General features: G+C 30.4%; 1 protein-coding gene across 1 annotated transcript; it reads left to right on the top strand.

Annotated features, from left to right (window-relative positions):
* Positions 1-5,336: 5,336 nt before the first annotated feature.
* LOC101504324 (protein unc-13 homolog) lies at positions 5,337-10,887 on the top strand. Its single transcript, XM_004489869.4, has 5 exons — positions 5,337-6,466; positions 7,403-8,284; positions 8,550-9,005; positions 9,101-9,287; positions 9,370-10,887. The coding sequence occupies exons 1-5, from the start codon at positions 5,561-5,563 to the stop codon at positions 10,320-10,322; spliced, it is 3,384 nt and encodes a 1,127-aa protein (XP_004489926.1). The 5' UTR covers positions 5,337-5,560; the 3' UTR covers positions 10,323-10,887.
* The last annotated feature ends 895 nt before the right edge of the window (positions 10,888-11,782 follow it).

Below are 11,782 nucleotides of genomic sequence, written 5' to 3'. Positions count from 1 at the left end.
TTTTCATTTGATCAACATTTCAATTCGAAATGGCTACTTTGCCCCTAACACATTTAACTTTTACTTAATTACATAAAATCTTTTATCTTAATTATAATAAAATTAGTGGGTAACCCGTGCGTTGCACATAAATTATTTTAATAAATAAATTGTTATATTAATTTATATATATATATATTAATTATCATAAATTTTATTGACATTAAATTAATAAGTTGACTTAAAAAAATAATTTACAGTAAAAAAATTTAATCATAATCTAATTTAAAAACTACTTTCTTATACGGTAAATATTACTAATGAAAAAACCACTCTTTTCTCTGAAGAATATTTTTTTTCTTTCCAAAAAAACTTATTATAAAATAATATTTTTAATTTTAAACAAAAAAAAACAACAATTATTAAATAATTAGATTAGATGAAATAAGAATTTTTAAAATAATGGACATGACATATATAAATTAAGTAAATTAGTAAATGTAAAGATGAATAAGTAACTTAATAATGAATTTTTATTTTTATTATTCAAGATAGTATCTTATTTATATGAAATACATGACATTTAAAAATTCATATAAATCTTGATGTATTAAGTGACAAAATATTTTTTATTTCGGTACTACTCATAAAATACTAAAGAAAAATAATCTTCCTATGACAAAAAAAAAATTACAATACACATAAAAACTATGATTATTTTTTATCTTTGAATTTGTATGTTATTCTTCATTAATCTTTCATGATCTTTTTTGGAGAAATTGAAGTAACAAAATATGATTTTTTGTCAGATAACAATAAGAGCATCTACAACGGGAGTGAAAATGAGTTCGTCCGCCAACGTGTAATTACTTAACTTCCAGTTTTTTTGTGGGTTCACTGTTGGAGTTGTGCCAATGTGTCATCACGGTACCGTCAGGAAGGAACGGTGCTTCATAGCGGTTACCTTTTTTTTCTTCTTTTTTCTATCTAATTTCATAATTTAATAATAATATAATTATAACCGCTACCTTTTATTAATTTATTAATAATAATAAATTTATCATTTTTTATTAATTTATAGCCGTTAACTTTCTTTTTAATTTATTAAATAATAATAATTTTGTAACCATTAGCTTTTTTTTAGTTAATATACCACCGTTAGCCTTTTTTTTCTCCTTTAATTACGATTGTTAGCTCATTAATAGAAACCATTTGTTACTCATACTTTTTCTTCACAATTTTTTTACAGAAGTTTATTAAAAAATTTATTAACTACTTTTTTATTTATTTTTCCATTTAAATTAACATTTTAAGTTATCATAAAATTAAATATTAATGTATAAATTCAAGTAATAGAATATAATATAATTTTTTAAAAGTTAAACCGTAAAAAATAAATAAGTTGATTTAGGGTGATGTGGCATAGTAGAACTTGAATCATGTTGAGTTCACCGTTGGAATAGAAAATGAGTGAATTGCTTCAAGATGATGTGGCACAATGGACCCCATCTAAAGAACCCATATTGAGTTCACCGTTGTAGATGCTCTAAACAAAAAAATAAATAACACGGAAAATGAGAGATTATTGAGGATAGACGGTTAACGGATGACGACGCATTAAAAAAGAAAGTTGGAAAACAATTAGTAAAATAAAATAAAATTTTTAATTAAATTAATTTGAAACGGTGGTTGATAAAGTAGTGTTTAAAAACAATTACCTTAAAAAAACTATCAAATAATAGTGCACTGGATTTTATTTTTAATTCATTCTTCTTATTTTTTAATTAACCATTAACTTCTCAACGATGCATCATCATGTATAAAGTCGTGATATAATGGAAGTTTTATTTTTATTTTTATTTTTAAAAAAAAATCTTTTATTTTTAATTCATTCTTCTTATTTTTTTAACGGTCGTTAACTGGCCTTTTATTTTTAATTCATTCTTCTTATTTATTTAACTGGCCATTAACTTCTCAACGGCCGCATATAATTACCTTCAAAAACTGTTAAAAGTCGTGGTGTATTGTATTTTATTTTTAATTTTTTAATTGGTCACTAAATACAAAGGTTAATTGGAAGTTTTATTTTTTTCTTTCTTAACTTTTTATTTTTTTTTATTTTTAATTCATTCTTCCTAATTTTTTAATTGGTCATTAACTTGACGCATGAGATATTATTTCTATTAATAGAAACTTGATATATTCTAACACTCTATTTGGCTGACACGTGACAAACTTGTCAAATTATCATATTTGCTTTATTATAATGTATAAATTTAACTAACTCTATTATATTCTTGTAAAAAAACCTAATGTTATGAATTTTTTAATTTGGATTTTTTATTTAATAATTTTTATTTTTACATAACAATTTCTTTTGAAGGACAATTTAAAGAAAATAATTATTTTTTATATTATTTTAAAAGTAAATAAATTGAGCTATCAATTTTTTAAAATTATGTGAAATAGTTTTTCTTATATATCAAACGGAATGAAGTAATGGTAGAATTTATTCACCCAAACTAATGTGTATTAAAGGCGTTAATGGGCAAGTCCTTACAGAATTATTATTAATCATTTTCTCACTATATTGGTGATCGAGTTTTTTAAAACTACAATTTTAATCTCAGAGTATAGGAGTGTTATTTTAATTTATAACTCAACCAAAACCCTAAAATAAAACTACGAATATACAATTTTCAAAAAATTATATATAAGGATTAGGAAGGATTCTGCAGAATGTTGATATAGAAAGAAAACATTGATTAATCCATTATGATCAATAAGTCATTTCATGCATAGCAAACTAACACACAACAAATCTTATGTTCCATATTCTTTCCAATCGAACAAAAGTTTATTTCTTATAGGTAGCATCAATTTGATTAAGATGAAGTGATTAACGAAAATCAGGGACAAAATGTAAATTTGGAGACGAAAGTTAGAATTAGAGAAGATGAAGAGCATAACGAAAAAAGTATGGAAGATCTCATAAATATTAAGTGATTTTGTATTTTTTTTTTCGAAATTTAATGTCATTTTATTATATGTTTACTCGTATGTACACATCAGAGAAAGATTGACACATCAAACAGCAACATATACATGTCACTATTTAACATAATAAATTTATCGTTAGAGACTAAAGTGACAAACATTTAGATGAATCAATCTATTTTGAATTTTTGACTGAGTCAAAAACTAAAATGATAATGTCATACTCAGTCATAAACCAAAATGATGGTTTACTCTATTAGTCTTAGTTTTTTCTCAATACGTTGTATTATCTAACTTAAAATCATGAAAAAAATTATTCGACTAAATTAAAGTACTGACATCTTTGAAGAAGCAAATATTTCTCTTATGCATGAAAATGAAAACAAAAATAACCTCTATTGCCTTCAAATTGATTGAGTTTCATGATTCTGCAAATATCTTCCATTGGTCTTCAATCTCCTAAATCTAGCATGTTTTTGCAAAGTTGTTTTTTTATAGGCAAATGTTACTAAACTATCTCCCTTCTGAGTAAACTATCTCCCTTCTGAGTCTACATCGATTTTATGTATTATTCATGCTAGATTACCTATTGATAAAAATCTTTGGAGATGTGATTGCATTATAGTCTCCATATGTAGTTTTTATGGGCTAGTTGCAAAAACTTATCATCACCTTTTTTGTAAATGTCACTTCATTTTTAAATTTTGGAATTGATCGAGTGAGATTCTTAGGCATTGTATATATGCTACTTAGGTTCTATGTATCTTTCAATCTTATGTTGGTGCTTGGTCTTCTCAAGCACACCATATTATTTTAGATGCCATTATCAATATTATGTTCGTTACTTGGAGTAGTTTAACCAAATTCGTTTTGAGGATCGTCACATATCATATTTTTCAACAGTTAATATGATTATTTCTAACATGACTTTGGTTGGTTATAATCTTAACATAGGTTGCTCTTCATCCTTTATGGCCGATTTTGAAGTTCTTAAATATTTTAATATTTTAATTAACGATAAAAAAGATCCAAGAATTAAAGAAGTCATTTGGTTATCCCTTCATGCTTATTGGATCAAATGGAATATATATGTTACTGCTAAGAGTTTTCTATGCATAATTGCTTGGGGTAGTATTTTAGGGATAAAAATGCAACTAGTCTAAGATACTTTGCTTTTCATATTGGTAACAATTTTATGCTTTACGTTGAATTAATGGGAGCTATCCTAGCAATCAAGCTAACTTTTAAAAAGGATAGACATATCTTTTATCTAAAGAGCGAATATCAAATGGATTTTGGTCTTTCAAAATGTCTCTATTATTCATTGGCAGAATCAAATTCGATGGTTAACCTGTTTAAATCTCATTAACAACATAAATTTTTGTTACTCTCACGTCTATAAAGAAGACAATTCTACGACTTTGTGGTTTTTGTACCATGTACTATTTGGGTATCAACAATTTTAATATGTCATTGACATTATGTGATATCTTTTAATTTGCACTTTATTTATTGTTTAACAAAAAGAAAAATAGTTATATAAATTTTTCAGTTTCAGACCCATGACCGCTTGCTCAAATCTCCTTTGCGTCCCTTTTGCAATGTTGTCTTTTGTTGATATCTACCAAAACATATAGTTTTTTTTTCATTATTTTTTAAGTTTAAGTAAATTATCGCTTGAGTCTTATACTTTTTTAGTTATTATACCAAAAAAATTATAATAGTATTTTTTGAATAAGAATAAAAATGAAATAATAAAGTATTATAATGTGTTTCCTTTCCTCCATTTTCTATAAACAATAGAATGAAAATTTTGATCTATTTCATCATAAAATATCTAAATAGTAAAATTCATTCCGCTTCATTTCATTCTCTTTAAAATATTCAAACAAAGTCTAAAATTAAAATTCAAAAATTCACCCGCATGATGTTTATGACTATATATATATAATTTAGATATAAAAATAATATTAATGAAGTAAAAACAACTAATTTTTATTGGATCATGTAAAAAATGTCTCATATATGAACTCCCAACTTCCTTGCGGTCGGAATTTCACCTATTCGCAAAGTCATATATTGGTAATAGTTTGATCAACGTTAAACAATTTAAATTTAAAATTGGTATTTTAAAATAAAAAATAAAAAATTTGTAATTTTTAGATCATATGATCATGAACGAAAGATCACTTGTATGCTTGAAAAAATTGGTATACGTGAATGCTTGAAAAAATTGACAGCACCGAATCCAATAATTGTGTGGCATATTTTGATATACCGATTAGGCGGTATAGATTTCATAATTAATTGATTTGAACCGTCCATTTATATCGAACGGCATTACTTTGTGAAATAGTTAGTGCTTGTAATCGAAATCGTACTCAGATTCTGAAACAATGATGTAGCGAAATTGTGAAGAGAGAAATAATAAATAACCAAGACAACAAACATTGCTATATCCATCTTCTTCTCTTTCAGTTTTGTCGTTTTTCACCATCTTCTCAATAAATAAATAAATAAAATGTTAAACAACACGTCTCGCATTGGGTAATAATTTCATGAAAACCGTTACAACGACATCCACATGGGTCTATACAGCCGTCGTCAAAACTCCAACCCCCTCCCTCCAACCATCTCTCTCCCTCCACCCTTCCACACCCGCCATGAATCCTCTCCTACACCTCCCCTTCCCATCTCTCCACCACCTTCCACCAACATTAACCGTCGCGACTCCTTACCACCTGCATTCCCTCCATTATCTCCACCTTCAATAGCCTCTCATTCCCGTCGTGACTCCTATCCTGGCCCCTTTCCCAATCTCCCATCACCTACACATTCCGATCACCATCCTCCTCCTCTACCTCTCAACCACACACGCCGCGAATCATGTCCGATCACATTCCCTTTTCCAGTTTCGCCACATCATCATCTTCATCACGATCCATCTCTCTTTCCTTCAACATCTTCCTCTCTCAATAACCACCATCACTACCTTCTCAAATGCAGACTCGATATTCGTAACAAGAACAACAATGACTCTGGCCTCATATGGCCTTTCTCTGATATTAAAATTATCGACGATGATGATATAAGAGAAACTGCTTACGAGGTTTTGTTCACCGCGTGTCGGTCTTCGCCCGGTTTCGGTGGCCGGAGTGCGCTTACGTTTTATTCTAAACATGAAAATAATGGCGGTGGTGGTAGTGGAGGAATGAGTCCGGCGAGTGGTCCGGTGTCGACGACTAGTAGGGTGAAACAGGCGCTTGGTTTGAAGATGATGATGAGTTCTTTGTGTCAAAGAATGATTTCGAGAGGTGGTTGGACGGCGATGTCGGTACCTTCGTCGCCGGTGACGGAAGGTAGTCCTCGGTCTCGAGTTTTGCCGCGCCGGACGATGAGTATGGCGGAGGTTATGAGGCTGCAGATGGGGGTGTCGGAACAGAGTGATAGCCGGTTGAGGAAAACTCTTATGAGAACCCTTGTTGGTCAAGTAAGACTTTTTTTTTTCTTCAAAATAATCATTTTTAGGATTTTGATATGTTGATTACGATTTTTTGAACAATATCAGAATCTTAAAATAATATAGTGTATGTTGGGAAATATAGAATGTCACATACCTGTGTGTTTAGCTAACTCTAGAAATTGAAATTGTTGTCTCACAAATTAAGAACATCGAATTGTCACAGTTGTTGTGAAATCGAACATAATACTAAAAGTTGCTTTAAATGAAAAATTGTTTTTAGTATTTTTTTTCATAAAAATCAATTTTTATAATTGATTTTTTTTAATAAAAAAACACGATTTCCATTATGATGGACAGACACAAAACAACTTCTTTTAATGTTTTTATGCATATTTATTTTGATTATATGAGGTAATTGTACTTGTGTACATTCTGGTGAAAATTGAAGCTATTTTTTATTTAAACTTTGAGTCACTGTGTGCTTGAATTGTACCTGTTTGATGCATTGTTTAATGGATTTAAATTACAACACACAATCCAATTCCTTGTTTAATTTATTTGCTGGTGTAGTCCTCAATGTTGTTTTTGCCTTTTAGTGTGTGTATATAGCTGTGGTTTTATAGTTTTGTACAATGGTTTTTGGCACAATCGTCAATTCCTAGTACATAGGGTGCAATGAAAATGAATTCCCTCTTGTTTTTTCAGATGTTTAGTTAAGAAGTTGTTGACTAATATTTGATTGTGTGTTTGTGCCAATAAAAAGGACCTTGCTAATTTGCTACATAATATAATGAAGTAACATATTATTTATAAAAAAAAAGATATATAGATCTTAGAACCTTTTGAGCTAACTAAGTATTGACATTAAATGATGTGGCTGATGCGGCCTCAATGTGTGAACTCTTACTACAAATGGAAATTTATTATTGCTTATGGTCTAATTTCAAAACATGTGAATTGCAGCTTGGCCGGCAAGCAGAAACTATCATCCTCCCTTTGGAACTCCTTCGACACCTTAAACCTTCCGAATTCAGCAATCCCCACGAGTACCATTTGTGGCAAAGAAGGCAGCTCAAAGTCCTCGAAGCAGGGCTACTCTTACACCCTTATATTCCCGTAGAAAAGACCGACACATTCGCGGTGAATCTCCGGAATATAATCCGTAGCGGTGAACTCAAACCAATAGACACGAGCAAAAACTCCGAAACAATGAGAACCTTTAGCAATTCAGTGGTTTCCTTATCAATGAGAAGTCCTAATGGTGCTCCCACTAATGTTTGTCATTGGGCAAATGGATATCCTGTCAATGTTTACCTCTATATTTCCCTTCTTCAATCCGTTTTCGATCTCGAGGACCAGACATTAGTCCTCGATGAAGTCGACGAGTTACTCGAGCTAATAAAGAAAACATGGTCGACACTCGGGATCAATAGGCCAATTCACAATTTGTGCTCCACATGGGTATTTTTCCAACAATATGTAGCAACTGGACAGATAGAACCTGACCTTCTTTGTGCTTCGCATGCTATGTTGAATCAAGTCGCAAATGATGCAAAGAAAGAAAAGGAGTGTTTGTATGTTAACATGTTGAAATCTGTACTCGGTTCATTGTTGAGTTGGGGTGATAAGAGGTTGCTTAACTATCATGAATATTTCCAGGGAGAGAATGCTGCTGCACAAATCGAAAACCTTCTTCCTGTCGTGTTGTTGGCGTACAACATTCTCGGAGATGTTACAATATCTGATGGAGAAACGCATGAGAAAGAAGATAAAACTATAGCGGATTCCTCTGAGGATCGCGTTGATGATTATATTCGTTCGTCCTTGAAAAATGCATTTGAAATGGTAAGTCATATACAAAACCAATCTCATACATGTAAAATGAATGCATATATTTGGATTTTAATAAGGTAACATTCAAGTTAGTTCCTAAAAATAATAAAAGATACATCATGTTCATATTGTCTTTCTTGAGGACTAATTTAGTTATTTATTTATTTTTAACTCCTAATGATTCTTAAGTTAATCTACCTTATGCTTATAATAATCATAATATGAAAGTCATAACAAACATATAATGATGTATTTGTTGTTCTTTTGATGGTTATAGATAATAGAAGAAGCAGATGCCAAATCTGCTGAATCTGAAACAGAGAAAGAGATAACTGATGTTATGCTTCACTTAGCTCAAGAGACGGAAAATTTAGCGACGAAGGAGAGACGGAATTACAGTGGAGTGTTAAAGAAATGGCATGCGACAGCGGGTGCAGTTGCGGCGTTGACACTGAACAATTGCTACGGACATGTGCTAAAGAAGTATTTAAGTGAAATGATGACAATAACAGTTGAGTTGATTTTAGTACTGATGAAAGCTAAAAAACTAGAAGATATTTTAGTCCAAATGGTTGTTGAAGATTCTGCCGATTGCGAAGATGGTGGCAAAACAATAGTAAGAGAGATGGTTCCATTTGAAGTTGATTCAACCATAATGAACTTGATGAAAAAATGGATAGACGAATCACTGCAATATGGGAATGACTGTTTGCTGAAAGCAAAACAAACTGAAGTAAGTTTTATCTTTATCTTTATGATTATGATCCTCTTTATTCTAAACATATTTGGAATTAGAAAACAATAAATTTGTTTTATCTTGCATTTTAGACATGGAATCCGAAGTCTAAATCGGAGCCATATGCGAAATCAGTGGTGGAGCTGATTAGTACTGCCAAGAAAATTGTACATGAATTCTTTCAAATTCCAATTGCAATAACTGAGGATTTAGTTCAAGAACTTGCTGATGGATTACACAAAATCTTCAAAGAGTACACCGTGTTTATTACAGCATGTGGTAAGTAATCTTAATTCATTAAAATCAAAACATGTTTTTCACAAAATTTGTATTTATTAAAATTTGTATAAAATAATCTCAGGTTTGAAAGAGAACTACATTCCATCTCTTCCACCTCTAACAAGATGCAACAGGAATTCAAAGTTCCACAAGCTGTGGAAGATAGCTAGCCCCTGCAATGTCAGTTGTGAAGATCCACACATGTATGGAATATATGAATCAAATAGCCCTCATTCATGCACTAGTCGAGGAACGCAGCGCCTCTACATTCGTCTCAATTCTTTACATTATCTCCTTCCTAACATAGCATTTATTGATAAATCACTCACACTCACCCCAGGACTAATACCTTCCGATAGCCGGCGCCGAGGCAGTTCTACAACTTCATACTTTGAAACAGTTAACAACTCAATCCTAGCAGCCTATGAACACCTCTCGGAAGTGGCTTCATACCGTTTAATATTCCTCGACTCAAACGCTTTCTTCTACGATAGTCTCTATGTTGGCGACGTCGCCAATGCTCGAATCAACAAAACTTTGACAATCCTCAAACATAACATCAAACTAATGACAGCAATTGTTATGGAGCGAGCTCAAGCATTGTTAACGAAGGAAATCATGAAGGCATGTTTTGAAGCATTCCTTATGGTTTTGCTTGCTGGTGGAACAACAAGGATGTTTAATGAGTCAGATTATGTGAGTATACAAGAGGATTTTCAATGTTTGAAGAAAGCATTCTATAGTTGTGGAGAAGAGTTGATATCAGAAAGTGTGGTGGATAAAGAGGCTGAAGTAGTGGAAGGTGTCATAGCATTAATGGGAATGAGTACTGAAGAATTGATGGAAAATTTAACTAATTTATCAACTGAGATGGATGGTGTCACTGGAAACGGTACCAAGATTCCAATGCCACCAACCACAAGGAAATGGAATAGAGCTGACCCCAACACAATTTTGAGGGTATTGTGCTATAGAAACGATCGAGTCGCCAATCATTTCTTAAAAAGAACTTTCCAAATAGCTAAGAGGAGATGACGATAATGAGGTGCGATTCTTGATATTGTAAAGAAACAATGTAAAATTCATGATGTTACAACCTAGGCTGCGGTTGCAGACTTTTATTAAAGATTCTAGTTAATACAGATATAATATTTTTGTATAGACGAATGTTAACAATTAGTTTATGTATTAAGGGGGAAAGAGAAATGTTAGTGTCAGAGATTGAACTATGGACCTTCTGCATGTAACTCCTTCGATGTCCTTAGTCAAACCACTGGACTACCCATTTGGAGACAAATATCCAACTTACAATACATTTAAGGTGCAATATTTTCTTTTGTCCTTCTTAATGGAGAGTTGGTGATTTTGGTAATGGACATAAAGTTGGTAGAATGTAAAAAATAGAATGTTAGGCCTTAAATGTAAATAAAGGACTATTTTTCCAAGTTGGAGAAATAAGAGAAGGGCAATTGTTTAGTTACATGTGATTGACTGTTGTTAGGTGGAATATGAGTATAAGTCTTTTTTACTACTGAATTCTCTATTTGTATTTTTGTTTGATGCTTTGATTATCAAAATTCATGTGGAAATAACAACTTTATGTACTACTGAACAAAAACTCATGCACATCTAACAACATCAACTACTACTACTTTTAGATTGAAGAACAAACATTGATACACAAATATATTGAATTTAGTTTTGATTTGTGTTATTGTATGTAAGAGGTTGAGAACAGTAACTTTTTATAATATAAATCTTAGTTTTCATTTCCACAAATATGTTGAATTTAGTTTTGATTTGTAAGTGTTTATATACTACTACTATATATTGAAGAACAAATATTGATACAATCCATGAATATATTTTAGGTCAAACGTAAAAGATTAAACTTCTATAACACATTGAACTACAATTTAGATTTTGATTGAGAGATATGTTTATACATCTAATGTTGGAGTGTCTGAAACAATATTACCTCTAAAAGACCTATTTAAAGAAATGAAAATTGATACAATAACATAAAATTTTCCTATGTTATTATTAATTGATCAATAATTTAGTAACAAATAATAACTCACAATAATCAATATAAATGATTTACTAATGCCTGTTTATTTAAATGATTTACTAATGCATGTTTATTTAAATAATAAAAAAATATTTTAGACAAGTAAACTTCGAATATGAGAGATTGCTACGTGGCATAGTCCAAGATAGCATAACTCAATTTCGAATAATTTACTCCCTCTATTCTTTTTGTTACAATCAATATATTTTATTATTTTTGATATAATTATTTAATTTTTTATAATATTTTTTAATTATTTATTATTTTATTTTATCTATTTCTTTATTTGTAATAAATAAATAAATATTGAAAAAAATTTATTTATGATACATTAAACTTTAACAATGAAAAAATAATAATTTTTTTTCTTCTCAAATGCCAATGCAACAGTTAAAAAAATGTTAGAAATGTTGGAGAAGTATGG

The sequence above is a fragment of the Cicer arietinum genome, chromosome 2, assembly GCF_000331145.2.
Source record: "Cicer arietinum cultivar CDC Frontier isolate Library 1 chromosome 2, Cicar.CDCFrontier_v2.0, whole genome shotgun sequence".
NCBI classification, from domain to species: domain Eukaryota; kingdom Viridiplantae; phylum Streptophyta; class Magnoliopsida; order Fabales; family Fabaceae; genus Cicer; species Cicer arietinum.
This window is presented reverse-complemented; position numbering and strand designations above follow the sequence as displayed.

Coding starts and splice junctions, on each gene's coding strand:
- LOC101504324 (XM_004489869.4), top strand. CDS start 5,561: ATGGGTCTATACAGCCGTCGTCAAAACTCCAACCCCCTCCCTCCAACC. Junction 8,285..8,549: donor TGAAAAATGCATTTGAAATG/GTAAGTCATATA, acceptor TGATGGTTATAG/ATAATAGAAGAAGCAGATGC. Junction 9,006..9,100: donor TGAAAGCAAAACAAACTGAA/GTAAGTTTTATC, acceptor CTTGCATTTTAG/ACATGGAATCCGAAGTCTAA.